Source organism: Pygocentrus nattereri, chromosome 2 (genome assembly GCF_015220715.1).
Source record: "Pygocentrus nattereri isolate fPygNat1 chromosome 2, fPygNat1.pri, whole genome shotgun sequence".
Taxonomy (NCBI): Eukaryota; Metazoa; Chordata; class Actinopteri; order Characiformes; family Serrasalmidae; genus Pygocentrus; species Pygocentrus nattereri.
In genome coordinates this window covers 52,503,938-52,523,820 of record NC_051212.1, presented here as the reverse complement: position 1 = coordinate 52,523,820, position 19,883 = coordinate 52,503,938, and the positions used below count along the sequence as shown (strand labels likewise).

Here is a 19,883-nt window from a genome sequence, read left to right as displayed (position 1 = left end):
GACAACCCATTATTTTTATTTACATGGGAGGTCACCAGTGGGGCTCCATAAACTGCAGACAAACGTATTCAGATTTCCTTTCCATACAGCAAATATGAACTTTGGGAAAATTTGTGGAATTTTTTAATTATGAAAAAAAAGAAAAATCAAAACATACCCTATTATGTAATTTCTACATATTTAAAAATTCTTTACATATTTTTTAACACTCATAAAAAAGCATAGTCATTTCTTATATCATAATAAAGAGAAAGTTTTCCATGAGATTTTACTTTCAGTTATGACATAGCATTTTATTGTTATTACTGGATATATCATAATAATGAGATCTTATTTAATAATGGCTTAGTATCTCATGATGCCTTACGTTCTCATAATTATGACTTAATATCTCATAATTACCACTCACTGTGTCATGATTATGGCTGAACACCTCATAATAATGACTTACTTTCTCATAATTACGATTTAATATCTCATGCCTTTCTTGCACATCAGTATATCTAATGATTATGACTTATGATCTCAAGACAATGACTCACAACTATCTCATAATTATGACTCTCATAATTAAGACTTACTCCTTCATGACTATGACTTCATATCTCAGAATTATGATGTAGTATCTCACAATAATGACATGCTTTCTCATAGCTATGACTTACTTTCTCATAATTATGACTTGATATCTCATGATTAAGACGTACTTCTTCATAAATATGACTTATTCTCTGATGATTATGACTTAATATATCAGAATTATGGCTTAAAATCTCATAGTTATAACTTTCTCACAATTATGGCTTAGCATAATAATGACAGCCTTTCTCATAAATATCTTGCTCATTATTGTGACATAATATCTCATAATCATTGCCATTATATTCTTATATTCTTATATTATTATATCGCTGACTTATTATTATATAATAATAACGACACGGTCTATAATAATGACTTACCATCTCATAATTAAGACTTAATCATAATTATGACTTAATGTCTGATAATTATGACTTGGTGTCTAAGAACAATGACATATGTTCTCATAATTATGACTTATTTTATCATAATTATGACTTAATATCTCAGAATTATGACTTACTTTCTCATTATTGTGACTTAATATCTCATAATCATGATTTACTGTATCATAAAATTGACAAGGTCTATAATGATGACTTACCATCTCATAATTAAGACTTAATCATAATTATGACTTAATATCTGATAATTATGACTTGGTATCTAATAATAATGACATACGGTCTCATAATTATGACTTATTTGATCATAATTATGACTTAATATCTCATAATTATGACTTACTTTCTCATTATTGTACCTTAATATCTCATAATCATGATGTACTGTATCATAATAATGACAAGGTCTATAATAATGACTTACCATCTCATAATTAAAACTGTCTTCTTCATAATTATGACTTAATATCTTATAGTTATGACTTAGTCATAATAATGACAAACATACTCCTTTTGACCTACTTTCTCATAATTATGACTTAATATCTCATAATTATTACTTGCTATCTCATAATTATGAGAAGTTATTTCTTAATTATGTATTTATTCAGCTATAATTATGGTAAACGTGCTGAATATAATCATTATTATGTCTCACTAAATTGGGCTGTATTTTGCTTCACTGTTGCTCACAGCTTTCTTTAAGACACTGAAAGCTCCACTACAGGACCAGTGGGAACGCAGCGCTTTGTCCGAAGGCCGACATAGTGACTTCATAGCGCATGCATAAGTAATGAATAAGGATTTATAAAGCACCACTTTATTATTTATGAAGAGATGATGCCAAGGCTATCACAAGGTGTTTTGAAAAGTAAATTGCATTGCATTGACTTTACTGGCTTTAAACTTAAAGATGAAGTCCACTGATATTTCAGAGTGTCTGCATAAGTCAGTGCTTAAGGTATAAACCGATTCTCTCCACAGGAAAGCCACCTTATGCTGCCAGGCTACAACACTTGTAGGCCCGGCTTACTTGACCTTTTACCCTGCTATACTTCCAAACTGAGCCCAGATGTTCAGGGATTAGACAAAGAAAGGTCACCTAACTGTACAAATGTTGTTCCTGGAGTAGTTCCCAGAGGGAATAGGCTTATCTTTCTCCTCAGGTATTCTCTCTGCACTATACCTAAGTGTACTTTTGCCCAAGTTAGGACTTCAGTACTCTTTACACATAAGCTGCAGGAGTAAAACCTCCGCAGGCCCGAGCAGCTGATTCCCCGCCCATTGCTGAGTCTGCGTAATGAGCTGAATGCTGAACAGCCTTGTGCATCCCACTTGTGCATTTCAGCGGTGTGCAGAGTTCAGTGTATCAAGGCTAACAGCCATCATGGTGAAAAGAGAGGGTATCCAATTATATGTTGGTGAAGCACTGTTAGCCGCAGGAAGTGTGGACAAATGGAGATGGCATGATATCACTTTTCATCAGATTTTTTTTTCTTAAAATGCTTTAAAATGAGCTAATAGGCTTTACCGGCTACCGGTCAGGCTTTACCAGCTACCAGTCAGGTTTTACCAGCTACCTGACAGGTTTTACCGGCTAGTAGACGGGCTTTACTGGCTAGCTGACAGGCTTTACTGGCTACCGGTCAGGCTTTACCGGCTACCCGTCAGGCTTTACTGGCTAGCTGACAGGCTTTACTGGCTACCAGTCAGGCTTTACTGGCTAGCTGACAGGCTTTACCAGCTAGCTGACAGGCTTTACCGGCTACCCGTCAGGCTTTACTGGCTAGCTGACAGGCTTTACTGGCTACCGGTCAGGCTTTACCGGCTACCCGTCAGGCTTTACCAGCTAGCTGACAGGCTTTACCGGCTACCCGTCAGGCTTTACTGGCTAGCTGACAGGCTTTACTGGCTACCGGTCAGGCTTTCCCAGCTAGTACACAGGCTTTACCAGCTACCCATCAGGCTTTACCAGCTACCCGTCAGACTTTACCAGCTACCCGTCAGGCTTTACCAGCTACCCGTCAGGCTTTACCAGCTACCAGTCAGACTTTACCAGCTACCCATCAGGCTTTACTGGCTAGCTGACAGGCTTTACTGGCTACCGGTCAGGCTTTCCCAGCTAGTATACAGGCTTTACCAGCTACCCGTCAGGCTTTACCGGCTACCCGTCAGGCTTTACCGGCTAGCTGACAGGCTTTACCAGCTACCCGTCAGGCTTTACCGGCTACCCGTCAGGCTTTACCGGCTAGCTGACAGGTTTTACCGGCTAGTAGACGGGCTTTACCGGCTACCCGTCAGGCTTTACTGGCTAGCTGACAGGCTTTACTGGCTACCAGTCAGGCTTTACCGGCTACCCGTCAGGCTTTACCAGCTAGCTGACAGGCTTTACCGGCTACCCGTCAGGCTTTACTGGCTAGCTGACAGGCTTTACTGGCTACCGGTCAGGCTTTCCCAGCTAGTACACAGGCTTTACCGGCTACCCGTCAGGCTTTACCAGCTACCCGTCAGACTTTACTGGCTAGCTGACAGGCTTTACTGGCTACCGGTCAGGCTTTCCCAGCTAGTACACAGGCTTTACCAGCTACCCGTCAGGCTTTACCAGCTACCCGTCAGACTTTACCAGCTACCCGTCAGACTTTACCAGCTACCCGTCAGGCTTTACCAGCTACCCGTCAGACTTTACCAGCTACCCGTCAGGCTTTACCAGCTACCCGTCAGGCTTTACCAGCTACCCGTCAGACTTTACCAGCTACCCATCAGGCTTTACTGGCTAGCTGACAGGCTTTACTGGCTACCGGTCAGGCTTTCCCAGCTAGTATACAGGCTTTACCAGCTACCCGTCAGGCTTTACCGGCTACCCGTCAGGCTTTACCGGCTAGCTGACAGGCTTTACCAGCTACCCGTCAGGCTTTACCGGCTACCCGTCAGGCTTTACCGGCTAGCTGACAGGCTTTACCGGCTACCCGTCTACGCACTACAGACTACCCACTATGGCCCCCCTCAGCCCAGGCCTTACAGTCTAAGCTCCGGCCATAATTGAGGCTGGAACATACCAATGTACCATACCGTACCCTGGGCTGCGGATTGGGCTGCCCACCGCTCCGGGCAAGTGTGCTCACTGCCCCCTAGTGTGTGTGTGCTCACTAGTGTGTATGTGGTGTTTCACTTCACGGATGGGTTAAATGTGGAGGTGGAATTTCCTCGGTTGTGGGACTAATAAAGGAATCTTAATCTTTTAATTTCATTCATTTACTTATTTGAAACCAAAATACCGACATCTGAAAGACACTAGTAAAGCAGAAGAAAATCACTATTTTCAGATGATTCTGTCTTTCATCTTAAAATCTGTGCAAACATGGAACAAAAATGACAAAATTGACTTTATTTGTCTTTGTTTACTAATGGTGGCTTAGCAACGGCGTGTAAGAACTGACCCCGCAGTACATAGACTGTACACTTAACCCTAGTTGACACTTGCTATGAGCTTGTTCGCTGCTTCTAAACGGTCCTATGTTGTAGGAAACAAGATGCTGATTAAATATAAGGTTGAATTATTATAATAATATAATAACACCTCAGTAACCAAAAAAAATTGTGTTGAAAAAAATAACTTACATGGCCTGAAAACACTCTTTGGCACAGATCTCTTTAAAACGCAGACCGATCACTCTGAATTTTGGTGGGAGATTGTGGCTGGGAAATGTGTTGAAGTGGCCAGCAGCTCACACGGCTTGACCTTCTTTAACAACGTAAAACGTCTGTGTTAGTTTGCTCCTCATGCTCCCCTACTGCACTTTTTAAGATTAAGAGGCCTTTATTAGTTCCACAGTGGGGAAATTTCACCTCCGCATATTGACCCATCCGCGCAGTGAAACACCACATACACACTAGTGAAGACACACACTAGGGGGCAGTGAATACACTTGCCCAGAGAAGTGGGCAGCCCTATCCACAGCGCCCGGGGAGCAGTTGGGGGTTAGGTGTCTTGCTCAAAGGTGCTTCACTCACTTACTGCTGGCTCAGGGGATCAAACAGGCGACGTTCCGGTCACAGGGCCGGTTCACTAACCTCCAACCCACGACTGCCCCCAAGCTCATTAGCTCTTAAACAATGGATCTAATAGTAGGCCTGTTTCATATTAATATAGCCTGCTTTTGTTTTCTCCCGATGTCATTGATATACATAGCAACATCTGAAATCTCTTTCAGAGAGACAGCCAGACAAGCAGGCTTTCAGACATGTTTAAAGATAGCTTTCACGTTAGGTGAAACGGGAGCACAATTACTGAGAGACGTCACCCTTATTAAGGTTTGATGCAACGCTGATATTGGGAAAACAGTTCAATCACACCCACAGACTCACACAAACGAGGAGAGTAACAGTCAGTCATTTTTCAAAATTGCAGGCAGGTCTTACAGACGCATCTCTCTTATTGGCATGCCAAAACGCAGGCATACGAAGCAGCAGGCCTAGCAGACCACCAACAATGTTTAGACTTCAGGTATATATGAAGGCTTTCAGTAATCAGGGAATATTGATATCTGAAACATTCCCTCTCCATCTCAGCCATTAGGGAGTAGTGCCCTCTGAAATGCTATTCTAATTAGCCTATCTGTCTTCAGAACCAGGCCTCATTCCTCTGGATGTTATGCTGTGCAGTATCACCTCATCATTGCCTCTCAAACCCCTTTACTATTCTGGCAAGCTGCTGCTTGAGCTAGCCAAGGACTAACTGCAGTCATGGTCATCCTCTGGATGACTCACGCTCTGATGAGCCATGGTGAACGTATTCCAGGTCTTAGCGCGAGGTTGCAATTGACAGCGGTTAATTTTTCACTGCGGATAGAGACGCAGCAGGCATAGCCGTGCAAACTGGGCAACCTGACAGGCCGTTTATTAACTGCTGGCATGAGTAAAATGTCTTGATTAGGTTGAACAAATGTTCTACACTGGAACTGTGTGTACAGAAAGTGGTGGTGGTGGTGGTGGTGGTGGTGGTGGGGGGGGCGGTGTTTAAGATGTAAATACATTCATTCCGGTTTGGTGTGAAATGCATCATTCTAAAAAACATACCAAGCCAGAAATGTTTGCAGAGTTTAAGGCCTTAAAAGCAGCCATGTGAAACTGAACATTCAGGTTAAAAGGGTCCCATATTTTGAAATTTAGCTACTTCACATATAGTAGGATGTTTTGCCTGCATTATCAGGCGTAACATGATGACCACCTCCTTGTTTCTACCCTCATTGTCCACTTTATCAGCTCCACTTGCTGTATAGCTGCACTCTGTAGTTCTACAGTTACAGACTGTAGTCCATCTGTTTCTCTGATACTCTGTTACCCTGTTCTTCAGTGGTCAGGACCCCCATGGACCCTCACAGAGCAGGTACTGTTTGGGTCCTTTTTTATTTTGACTCCAGTCAAAGCAGCGAGCCTCGACCCATGCTTGTTCATAACGGACGAGGCCTCTCCAAGCATGGGTACAACATAATAGAATTTAATATATAATAACACAATATAATTAACATTTTACAACCATTTAACAATGTTCTTAGTCTAAAATCGCTCCTGTCCTAACTATTTTGGCAGACATTTGGCAGTTTCAGAATGAGTGTATATTTACAAAAAAGCAAAGAAGTTGATAAAGATAAAACACTACGTATCATGTCCTTGTATTGTTTTCAATGAAATACAGTAGATTCTCCCAGTTATTTTTCATTTTCTGCATGCTGTGCCAACGTCTTTGGCAGTGCCTTTGTAAATAGGTTATTGAAAATGATTTCATAGCTTTGTTTTATCTCAGGAAAGTTCTAAAGGTCAGCAGAGTTGGCGGTCAGAAAGACTGTAATGTTTTCTGTGCAAGTCAAACTGAGAAGCTCACCACAGTCTACTTCCCTTTATTAATGAATGAGACAGACTAGTCTCCAACACCTCCTGTAATCCATGGTGAGCGCTTGTGTCCAAGCCAATTGACGATAAATAGCAAAAGAGATTGAATAGCCACAGGTCAACAGCAGGCACTTAAGAAACGCAGGCATGCTCCGAGCGCATACCAGTCATGTGTTCATGAAAGGGGAGCTTGAAACGGCCTTGGAGCATCAATCTCCCTTTGTTTGCAAAAGAAGGACAGCAAAGACAGATTAAACATACAGCACCTGGGATGGTGTGGCACTCAACATAAAATTTCAACAATGTTCTTCTATCATCGCATCATAAATGCAGAGAAAATTGTGCACTCATGTTGATTACATATGCTCCAACAACAGCCTCAAGAAGGTAGAATGGATTAAAATAACCATTCTTTCCATTTAAAACTTCCTACTTAGGACATCAGAGGAACTCACTAAGCAGTTTTAAGCAGCTTTGTAAGATGCAATAAATCCACACTTTCACGGAAGGCTTACCTGGCCCACTGCTCTTTTCATAACATGAAATGTACTTGATGAACTGGATTTAACTGTGGCTGTGAATCTCTACTAATTGAGGCAACGTGAAATGCGGATCGCAGACACCGTGTTTCTGAGACTTATTTCAACACACCCTCCCATTTTGTGTGGAGGCCAGTTTCACGCTATCTACACATCAGCACAGGTGTGTGTTTGCATTTATCCTCCTAGAGAGGTGGTACTGTTGGGCGCTGCGTTTACTAATGAACACCAGGAAAACAGAAAATAACATGTTGTTAACAAAAACGAGTTTGTAATAACAATTACTTTTTGCTAAACAAACTGTAAGTATTATAGCGGACCCAGAATTGAACCTTGAGGGACACCCATGTTCCTTGTGTTCCATGTTGTTTTACTTGTGTTTTGTTTCCTTCACCATATGGTGTGCAGAATTGTTATGGGTACATTTAACATTTTAGCAGATGGCAGCTTGCCGTAATTTTTATATGAAAAGCAACAAATGTATAAAACATGCCTGTACTGCTATGGCAGTCTCAAGATAGATGGGGCATCTGCCAAGTGAAATCTTTTGTTTTCCCAAAAGATTTTAAAAGAGTTACAGAAAATGATTCAAAATGCATGTTAATTGCATCTTTGGGAAGGAAAAGAGAACAGAGATGCAGAGATGGGAATGTCCCCTCCCTCTCCAACTATAACACCATGATTGCACTGCAGTTATGTTAGCCTTGTATTCTTAAGTAGGATTTAAGTGAAGCATTACTGTTAACATGTAAAAACTATTAAGTGAATTAAGTGTATTTATATCACTACCATGATGCCATCTTAATTGCTGACCAAATACTGGAGATGTTTCTGTTTATTCTCTTCATTCCTCTTGCTGCTCTCTCCTCCTCGATTCCTCCATGTTCTTCCATGGTAGAACAAGAAGAGTAGGAGTGGAGAGGAAGGACAGGAGCAGTCGCAAAAGTTTCTGGAAGCAGGCTAGATGTCTAGGACCAGATTCACTGACTAAACAAAAAATTGGAACTACAATTGATGTGGCATTTGCATGTGAACTTTGTAGCCTGTAAAGTTCTGGGACAAAGGGCTGGATGGTGCTCCACTGCATATCAGGGCATTTGCCTGAAACCTAGGCCTACAGCTAAAGTAGCTATGGTCTCTGGAGGATTAAAAAGTGGAATTGGCCAAGTCAGCCACCCAACACTTCACTTTCTTTAGACGGGGTTGGAGGAAAAAAGGTCCTGAAACAGGAGGAACTGTAGCAGGAACTGTCAATGCCTGAATTACAGGCTTGGCAGAGTGTCTGGTGAAACATGGGTTTATTAAATAAGACTGTTACCTTGTCCAATTACTTTTCATCCCCTGAAAAGAGAAACTACATGGAGTAAAAAGAGGTGTAGGTTCTGTATGGATCACCAATGAAGACTACCATAAAAATAAAGCTTACATTCTGCATCACCCATGGTCATCACGTCAGTTCAAATCCAATATGCTGAAGTTCAGAGCAAAGCAACTGTCAGTCTCCAGTTACTTTCACACTGCACTGCTAAGGCCTCAGAAAAAAGGTACTAAATTTTCATTGGGGCAGTGCCCCTCTTGTCACTGGGGTGGGCCCCTCAAGGGTACATCTCAGTACCTTTAGTCAGGGAACATAACATTCCACTGCACCAAATCAACACTGAAATAATTTCTCTAAATTGAAAGTAACACTAGTGAAGAAGCATGGTCTCAATTCCCTGAAGCCAGTCAGATGATTCCAAAGCTATTGGGCTAATCTGGCATGTGAAGAACATCAAGACAATCAACTTCACTCAAGACCCCTTAGTGGTGGCTGTATGTGATTAAAGAAAGATGAGCCACTCTCATATTGAATTAAAAGTTTTAGTTATGGTTTTATGGCCACATTATTTTTGAGGCCTGGCTGATAACAGTCTCTGTGCAGAGCAATTAATTTCTCCACTGCTGGAGGAACATCAGTCTGCTGAGATGCTGGGCTTTTTGATTGATGACGCCAAAGCCATTAAAAGGAGAAGGAAGAGTATCATCGCAGTGAGCCTCTTTGGGAGACGACACTCCCGCTGTAGGATGATGATTGAATGTTCAGGATGTCAGACAAATCAAGTTGGCTACTGTGCAGGAGAGACGTGGTATGGGGAATTATTCAGGAAACAAATGACGCACGTATCACAATACCAAACAGAATAGACTGCTCAGAGTTTGGAGGAAAGATGTTTAGGCTGCCCCCGTTCTGAAAGAGAGACCATTTGTAAAGTTATTACTAGTTCTATAGTTCTATGCATGAAATGATGGCTTTAGACTACAGTTCACTGGCAAAAAATCACCTATTCTCTGTTGCATCGTTCACTATAGACCTCCAAATTGGCTCTGGAAGCAACATCGGTGCAAGAACTGTGCGTCATGAGACTTCAAGAAATGTTTTTTCATGGCTGAAGAGTTGCAACAAGCCAAAGATCACTATGAGCAATGCCAAGTGTCGGTTGTAGTGCTGTAAAGCATATTATCACTGGACTCTGCAGCAGTGGAACCATGTTTTCTGGAGTGATGATATCACTCAGTCTGATGGACAAATCTGGTTTTGGAGGATGCCAGGAGAATGCATAGTGTCACAGTAAAGTTTGGTGGAGGAGGGATAATGGGCTGTTTTTCAAGGCCCCAATAAAGTGTAATGCTAATGTTACAGCATACAAAGACATTTTAGGCCTGACCTCATCCCCACTGAACACCTTTGGTTGTGAATGAACTAGAACGTCATTTGTAAGCCAGACCTTCTCATCCAACATCAGTGGATCTGATGTCCTAAACTTTTGACTGACTGGGCACAAATTCCCACAGTCACACTCTAAAGTCTGCTGGAAAGCTTCCCAGAGGAGTGGCGTCTGTTTTAGCCATAAAGTGGGGCAAACTCCATATTAATGCCCATAGTTTTGGAATGGGATGACCAACAAGCTCATATAGGTGTGATAGCCAGTTGTCCACATACTTTTGACCATATAGTGTATTTGCACTTTTTTGTACATCCCTGCTGGAAAAGCCCATAAAAACCATTAAGTGTTTCATTTTATAATGTGTCTTTTTTGGCTTTTTAATGAATTGATATAACCATGAAAATATCCTAATGGTTTAACAGGTGACGAATAGCTGATTCTAAATGCATTAGATGGCTTGCTAATGGAATCTAAAGGTGTTCTACATGAAATTAGTGGTCTCTATTGGAACCAATTAAGCCAATTCCAATTAGAAAGCAAAACCATTAGGTTTGAACCCTGTTGGTCCCTTTTCAGCAGGAACCTAGTCCTATTTGTACACATGAATGTTTGCATTTAGAGTGCATTTATTCTCACAAAGATTTCTTTCCACAGAACAAAGTACCAGAACTTTTGGCATCAACTTTTGGCTTTTTACCATCAATGATAGTGAAAGCTGTTCTCCTTTGTGTTTGCTAGCGCTCGCAGCTAAAGCTAACAACAAGTTAACGTATTCCTCACTCTTCCAGGTAAAGATAAAGGTACCAATCACTACATGACCTGAACGTAAGCTAGAACGGTTTTTAGAATTTAGAATTTTTAGAATTAATACTTTGCGGTGTAGTGTTTTCTGACATTACGCTAGTTAGCTAGGCTGCTAATGCTATTAGCATTTACAGAACACTTGTTTTGCCTGTATTTTCATGTTCGGCAGAGGAAAACAGGTTTCGCTTGATTGTATGCATTATTCTGTGAAGCTGTACGCATTTGTGTGAGTGTGTAGATTCGGAAAAGTGCACTTAGCATAATTTAGTGCTAGCTAGTTAGCAAGATAGCTAATGCTAATCTGTTAGTAAGTTAAGCTAAGTAGCCAGCAAGACAATTAGCCAGCTGTAAAATAGGTATTACGATGGTTCAAGCTGTCTTTAAACAGGTGGAAAATGAACTACAACAAAAACCATTGGTCAGCTCCTATTTTTGGTCCTGTAGTGGACAAACTACCCTTGTGAGCTGTACAATTTTTTTTATATCATATTTAAAAGTTATGAAAACAGATAGACGTGATCTACTTTCCTTGTTTAGAGCTCTACCGATGAAATATCTTGGAGCTGGGTTCTCAGACCCAGATTAAACTAATAAATAAATAGGATTTTACTGGCAAAACACCATTAATATTGCAATTTAGTCCAGGACTTGACTTAGTCCATGTCTACGAAACCAACTCCTCCAAGGATGGCGCACCACTGTCGGCCCACTGATGGCAAAGCTGGCGTTCTGCTGGAGTTTTGCTCATTGTTTTCCGGGCGGCCTTCCAGCGAGCCATAGACAAAAAGCCCACTCATCATCGCTCATTTTCCATTTACAGTCCAGTTCACTTACTTTTCCCTCCTTCCTTTCTTTAGTTATACTTGGTATATTAGTGTAGTAAATCATTTTAATCTAGCTCAGCATCAGCAACACTTTCTATAAAATCATTTTTTATCAGGATTAGACGCTATTTTTTTTCTCTCAGTTGTTTGTTATATTTGTTAAAGTTTATTTTCCGATCTAAATGTAAAATCTGTTTGGGGAGTGTAAAAATTAGTGTGAGCTTGTTTGCAGGACCGGGGTGGTCCGAGGGTGGACCAGCAGTGGCAAACGGTCGGTGGGGTGCCGACCTTATCAAGCTAGTGGACCGATATATGCTTGCTATCTGGGTCAGTAGTTCAGTGATACTAAGGTCTATACTACTTGGTCATACAGTCACAATACTGCACATCAAACAATAATCTGTGAACAAATGCCTCTTAAGTTGCAATTTAAGTGGAATATTAGTTTAACTGATTTAACAACCAACAATATACAGTACTGTGCAAAAGTCAGAGACCACCATTCATTTATTTAACTTCCAGTCCAAACATCATCATCGGAAAAACGCAAGAAAAAACTACTTAACATAAATTTGCACAGAAATCTCAACAACTGAATACGATATCAGCATTTTCATTACATGGTGTGTCCACGCTTTACCTTTATTACAGCTTCCATTCATTTCAGCAGACCAGACTCACGGTCAGTTTTTCAAAGAAATCCGCAGCCACGTCTCAAGTTCAGACTTAGAAGTTGGCTGCATTTTGCAATTTTCACCATGTAAGCAATCCCAAACACATTCAACGATGCTGAAGTCTGGACGCTGGGGTGGTCAGTCCACTCATTTGAGAACAACAGCAGCTTCTTTGTTGGATTTGCATATTTTTTTTCCTTTTTTGTCTTCTTTACAGCTTCATTCCAAACAAAAACCTTCCTTTTCCTAAAAGCCAAAGATACTGAACATCTCTTTAAATACTTTACTTTGTCAAAAAATGCATTGAGACGACTTCTGGCTGCTAACCCACCTGTTTTGTTTGTATGTTATTGCCTTGCTGTCTTCGGTGTTTGGCTTCAAATGAGAACATTAAGGTAAATTTCTACCAACTTTGTTGGGATGGCAGTAAAGGACTGAATCTTGAATTTTGGATCTTGTCTTTGCAGCTCCTTGTGTTTGGTTGGATGAAGATTAAAAAGCATCCCCAGTCATGTCATGCCATGGCCTTTGCAGCTTTTAGCTTCTACAGTGATCATTGGGTGGAGCTGTTGCATGTCTGTCAAGTCAGATTGTTCCACTCTTGCCCAGTGGCCACTGGTGGCTACAGAAGTCCACTAGCCAATGGACAAAGATATCCCAGCTGGCGATCTTCTGCGTTTGTGTGGTTTGGTTAAGCCCAGGGTTTACAGGAGTCATATAAAGCCGCATACATAGATGTTATTCTGTTGACTTCAGTCTGCTGTTCCCTTTTTCTTCTGTAGTTTGAAACAATCCCCTTTCCAATTGTTCAAAGATCCTTAATCCAGCTCCAGATCCCTTTAATGCAGTGCGGCCCTAATAGGATCGCTGGTATTAACCCCAGGACAATACCGCCAGCTGTCGAAGAGCCCCCTATTGGTCAGCCTGTGACAGTAGGCGAAGGGGGTGTGGTAAGGTGGAGAGAGAAAGAGATAGAGAGAGAGAAAGAAAGGAAATGAGACAGAGCGTATGTGCCTGGACAATGTGATGGGCTTTAGACTTGCTAAGAGTAACCGACCCTGGACGTTCACCCAGCAAAAAGGGACGTAAAAGCTCATTTTCTCCACAGCAGGCACTTCTCTACAGCTTTCTAGTTCCTAGGCCTCTCCTGCATGAGTGTTTTCCACCTTCCTTCCAGCCTGTTTGCACCACTGACCTGGGTTGAATGCATGGCTGACTGAACGGGCAGTGGATTGTGGAGACGCATCACCATGGCGCTCGGTGCAGCATGGGGCCGGGTGAAGAATGTGTGCCAGCAGAACGGCCTCCTCATCATGTCCGTGATGGCCGTGGTGGTCGGCTGCCTGCTGGGATTCTTCCTGCGCTCCAAACACCTCTCAGAGCAGGTCAGTTCTTGGGTTCCACATCGTCTAGCCAAGCAGAGTCCATCTCTAGACCTGGTGTCCAACACACCTAAACTTGGGTACTGGATTTTGGCACACCAGGAACAGAACTGGACATCTTAAAAACAACTTGTCAACACTTATTAAACTTTTTCTGTCTGTTAGCAATGACATTCACTTTGTTAGACCAGCTGACCAGCCGAGACGATGTTTAAATAGATATTGAGAAACTTTCTTCACATACAGAGTGCAGTGCAAAAGTCAAGGGCCACACTTCATTCAGTGAAAACGGCCATTACGTTTTTCATTTTTCAGAAAAATGCATTGAAACTGTGCAGAATCCCAACAACTAAATCGAATATTAATTCAGGTTTTCATTATTTAATGTTTCCACTCATTACCTTTATTATAGCTTCCATCCTTTTCAGATGACATGTTTTCAGTTTTTTGAAGAAATCTGGAGGGCTATTTTCCACCTGTCCAGTCATTGGTTGATCATTTTCTGAAGTAACACATTCAGTGGTGCTGAGGTCTGGACTCTGGGGTGGTCAGTCCACTGTTCAGCTTCTTTGTTCGATGTGTCCGTCTCCTTTTCTCAGTGAGGTTCTTCTTGATCAGCTACACATCCTTTCAGACCCACAGCGCTGAGGGGTCTTCTCACAGTGGAAGGATGGACAGAAACACTTGTGGATGTTTTCAGATCTGAAGCAGCTTGATCTCTTCTCTCTCAGAGACGAAAGCTTTAAGTGCCGTTTATCTGATGGGGGCAGTTTTGGTGTCTTCCAGGTGGTTGTTAGGAGACACATTATCTCTGTAACTTTTCATTTTTGGATCTCCAGTTTTGGAAACTGCTGTTTGTTTTTTTTTCACTAATTTTGCTTTGACTTTTCCGTATGTAGTGGAATATTTTATGTCTAATCTCCTCAGGAATCACCTGAAAAATGAATATTATGCACTAGGGCAGTCTCTGACTTTTGCAAAGTTTTGTACATATCACTGTTCTTGGGGAAAAACTTTTGTCCAAAATGACTTGGAAAAATATATTTACCCATTTACTTCCATTGAAAGTTAAGAGCATTTGTTCTTCTCCTGTAAAGTTACCTTTTTGGAGATACAAGGTTTTGTTCCACCAGCAGTGATGTACTCATTCTCAGTCTGAAATCAAATCCAAAAAATCTTTAATACATGAAGTATAGCAGTGGTGCTGTTTGACAGATGGTAAACAGGATCCTCGGAACACTCAAGTCATCCCTATAAGCTTATACGCTGCGAGGAACCGAGCAAAGTATTGACATTTCTTGAGTTTGCAGAGCTTTTCTACCTCTCAGAAGACTTTTAAATCAACCACAGACCTCGTGATCTTCATTCTGATCTTCTTGACAGACATCTGAAGCGGCAGCAAAAATCCCACACTGTGATTATGAAATAAGGAACCCAAGCTGATCCAGTTGCCAAGGAGGATTAGTGGTCAATCATGGACATACACTGAAGCAGGACTGCATTAAAGATCTGGGGTTGAAAATCCCATTCTATACCCAGAACGTGATTGCTCTGAGTGTTCTACTGGAGTCACAATTTTTTCGATAGCTGGATTGCACCAGAGCCGGACAGGATGCGCGTAATTGATATTTGTATAGGCCGAGATGATTTTTTCAAAGTTGAAATTGAATTCACTGGCACAGAATGACAAAAAGGTTTTGCCGCAGACAATATTTGAATATGTGAAAGAGCAACGGCAATTACCTCTGAAGTAAAATACCACCACCATACCGGATTGATTGCTCTGCTGCGGAAGCTTGTTAGAATAGCTGAGCAGGGAAAATGTCACTGGTGAGTGAATAGAGCAACGAGTGAAACATTAAGCAAGACCGGCATCATTACTCTTTCCAATTATTTCCGCGACAACTTTAAATCGAGGAGCATAGTGTTTGATGACTCTCAGACTTGAATCGCGAGCTTTCCTACAAAGCAAGGTTGCCTTTACATGGTGAAACTTCATTGCAACTTAAGTGATACTTTTTTAATCCCACAAACAGGGAAACTTCACCTCCGTATTTAACCCATCCATGAAGTGAAACACCACATACACCCACACACCCACGGGGGCAGTGGGCCCTATTCATGGCACCCAGGGAGCAATTGGGGGTTAGGTGTCTTGCTCAAGGACACCTCAGTCATGGACTGTCAGCCCTGGCGATCGAACCGGCAATCTTCCGGTCACAGGGCCAGTTCCCTAACCTCCAGCCCACGACTGCCCCCAACTTGTTGCAAAAGAAATCAAATTTGCATGCAGCGCTTTTTATTACTCCACTAGTTAGCCAAACCAACAGCTCGTATTTTTGATACATCGTATTGTTCTCGATATATAAAGTGATCTGCGATGTGCTGTTTACATCACATATTTGTGTTGGCGAATTTTTCCAGCAATTATCATTGTTTACAACGGATAAAATAAAAGTCAGGAAGCAGGAAAACATTTTTACTGTATAATAGAGTTTTGAATCTGTTTATTGTGTGTTAAGCCTTTGAAAACGATCGTTTAACCAGGCTTTATGGTTGTATTAATGAGAAGCACCGTGCTCTGTAAAATCACGAGTATCAATAGAGGAGAAAATGAATCGAGATCACAATAATAGCTGGCTAAAGAAGAGTGAACGGTGGAACAAGCAGCCGTTTAAACAGCTGTTAGCGTTAGCATGCTATTTATGCCGGCTACAGTTCAGCTATAGTCGCTTTTCTCACATCTCCCACAGGAAACTTTTCCGCAAAAAGTGGAAGTTTTTTGTAAAATGTCTCTAAATGTTTGATTTTTTTTACGAGGCTGAAGTCAGCTTGTCACTCGCCGGCTTCTTGTGCGAATTTTCCTGTTCCACCTTAAACAGTGCCTGAGGTCCCAGAATGTGAATGCTGCATTATTTAAGGTGGAACAGGAAAATTCAGACTCACAACAAGCAGCCATTCACACAGCTGTTAGCGTTTATCAGCATTTAGGTTGGCTGTTTCATGAAACTTGAGACAGCTGAGTTGCAAGTGATTTGCTGGAAACCTAACATTATGCAACTCAAGTAAGGTTGCACGTAAATTTCATGTACAAAGCCTGCCAGGCTTAACGGTCACATCGGACCCTAAATGATGGAAATGCTTGTATGAAAACAAATTTTGACTTCGAGTGGTCCATCTAGAGAGGTTCTGTGTCCCTGGCAGAGAGACCGCCTACCACAGCTTAAGCTGAATGATAAAAGGCAGTAAGTTGCGATTATTCTCAGACTTGTAATTAAATTTGCGGTGCAGTTAAAACACTTTTAAACGCCTCTATGGCTCTCGTCCCAGACGTTCAGAACAAAACAAGCTAGAACGAGCTGGCAAGGCCTGAAATTCAAATGAAAGTTGGCAGCCCTTCATTATTTGCCCACATAGGAAATGTATTTTCTATTAGTGTATCACTATTTCTGAAAGTCTGTGCCCGTTTTGAGCTTTTTTCTTGGAAATCTGTCTTACGGATTTCAAACATCTGATCTGAATGACTCTCCAAGGTGGGTGATTTTAACTGTTAATCAAAAGCACATCCCTGACTGATTAATTTGGCGATTGGCATATGGCAGCGCCAGTAGGTTCTTGTCAATCTCAGCCAAGCAATATCTGTTGAGCGTTACAGCAGTTTAATGTTTACCGATGAGCCCCTGGCATCCCCATGGCCTTTTCAGAGCATGCCACATGGTGGGTCGACATAGGCCGTGCCTAGCCTGTGCCAGGTCTCCCAGCGGCAGATGCCTGGGCCTCAGGCCAGCTGTATAGCTTTCTGCATAGCATTAGCATAGCATAGCTCCATCCAGCCTTGCATTCAGCCATTTGTCAGCACTGATCCCGATCTAAAGCAGCGGCCTTAAGCTCCACTGGTCCCTCCCCCCTTTAATGCAGCTTGTAAAGCGCTTTACTAGCAGCAGCAACTCCTCTTAAACAAAATATGGCCCTATATCAATTGCTGACGGAGGCAGCATTCCCACAAAACTCTGATTACAGCAAACTGCTGCTTCCTCTCTCGCTTTGACCTTTTGACTGACTTCTTCATTATGGTAGTTCCTGAACAATGATGTTATGAAATCTCTAGCCGCGCAGTGGTTCCCATTTAAAGTCAAAGTCTTTAGGATATCTGTACACTGTACACAAAAGAGAAGAGTACAATACACAGAGCTCTTAGCAGCAGGGCAAATTACTGTGATTTCCATAAACCAGGGGTCGGCAACCCAAATGATAAGAAGAGCCATTTAATCCTTTCAACAAAAATCAAACCACCTTGAGAGCCACAGCATTTTATGTCCATTTTACCATCTTGACTGTAAATATGTCTCAGTATGTGCTGATGTGCTAGTATAGGCTAAAATATAATACAAACGAAAAGGCTCAGCTGTAGCCCCTTTTCTCACATCTCTGGCAGGAACTTTTCCGTAAAAGTGAAATAGATTCTTGAAAAATGTCTCTCGATGCTGGATTTTTAAACCTTTTACAAAGCTGAAGTCGCTTCTCTTTCCCCAGCTTCTTGTTCGAATTTTCCCGTTTGGCTGCACCATTTAAGGTGGAACGGGAAAAAAATTAAGCATGAGGATAATCCTCAAACGTTGTGGCCTAAGAGCCCAAGTCGGGAATGACTACAACTCTATGATGCTCTTGTTTACAGATCTATTTGGTACCAGTTACGAAACCTTTTTCAACATTACTGTTATTAAATATAATTTAATTCAGTTTGTTCTTTTTGCTGGTATTGAGGCAGCACAGCAGGGTGCTGGACCCAAGACAGCAGCTCCAAATGTCATACAGTCACCTCATAATTTCATTCCTAATGATCCTTATACCAGACGGGTTGTTTCCTGGAGCACCAATATTTTGACCACCTGGGTCAAGAGTAAAAAGTGTGTGTTTTCACTGCTTTTCTGTTTGAAGGAAGTGAAGTACTTCCAGTTCCCTGGAGAGCTGCTCATGAGGATGCTGAAGATGCTCATCCTGCCTCTTGTCGTCTCCAGGTAAGAGCACTGATCTTCTTTCAGGGGTCGTTCTCCAGAGATAAACCCTTTAATAAAGATTTAGTTCATGTATCTAATATTTCTCATGTTGAGATTGTTGTATAGAACTTATCATAAGAATATTTAACTTGCTTCTAGACACACTTTACTTGTTTCAAATTATTATATCAATTAGAATTATCTGACAATATTGGCAGATACATTTGCTTGTTTTAAGAAAAGATTAAAACAATAAATATCTGAAAATAGTGAGATCATTTTATGTCATAGAATCATTTAAAATAAGTAAAACATCTTACAGTAAGCATGCAACAGTAGAACTGACACTCTGCAAAAAAATGTACCTTTTTGAGTGAAATTGTCTTAAATCTACTGAATATATCTAATATGTTTTCATTTGAGATTGTTGTAAGCTTAGGATAAGATTATATAACTTATTTCTAGACATCTTTTACCCATTTTAAGTGATTTTAGTAAGTCAAATGATCTTACTATATTGACAGATAATTTTTGTGTGTTGTAAGAAATATGCATGAAACAAGCAACATTATCTGCCAATACAGTAAAATGATTTTTCATGACTAAAATCACCAAAAACTAGTAAAATGTCTAGAAATAAGTTAAATAATTTAATAATAAACCAACAATATGTAATCTTAGATATATCAACTAATCTCACATTTTTTGCAGGGTAAACGCAAATTTGTTTCTAAAATGCGTGTTTTTCATGACGATATTTTAATGTTTACATAAAAAGAGGGAAGGGCAAGTCAAGCCATGATATAATGGACTAGTTTTTAAAACATTCACGTCAAATCTGTTGTGAACAAAATGTATAAAATTAATTACATTGTTACCAGATTAAATTTCTCTGATAAACTGCAAAAAGATGGTATGTTGTAGCATGAAATTATGCTACATCTAGTGAATTTATCTAACATTTTGAGAATGCTCTAAGCTTATTATAAGATTATATATCTTATTTCTAGACATCTTTTTCTTTGTTTTGTGATTTTAGTAAGGAAAAGATCCTATTATATTGGTAGATAATTTTGTATATTG

At 40.9% G+C, this 19,883-nt stretch overlaps 1 protein-coding gene across 3 annotated transcripts in view; it reads left to right on the top strand.

Moving 5' to 3' along the window:
* The first annotated feature begins 13,441 nt into the window (after positions 1–13,441).
* slc1a7a (solute carrier family 1 member 7a) overlaps positions 13,442–19,883 on the top strand; it is a 42,121-nt gene continuing 35,679 nt past the window's right edge. For all 3 annotated transcript variants that reach the window (XM_017703337.1, XM_017703336.1, XM_017703338.1), the window contains exons 1-2: positions 13,442–13,806; positions 18,742–18,821. In XM_017703337.1, coding sequence (XP_017558826.1) covers positions 13,672–13,806; positions 18,742–18,821 — 215 coding nt within the window. In that variant the 5' untranslated portion in view covers positions 13,442–13,671. The remainder of the gene's footprint in view (positions 13,807–18,741; positions 18,822–19,883) is intronic.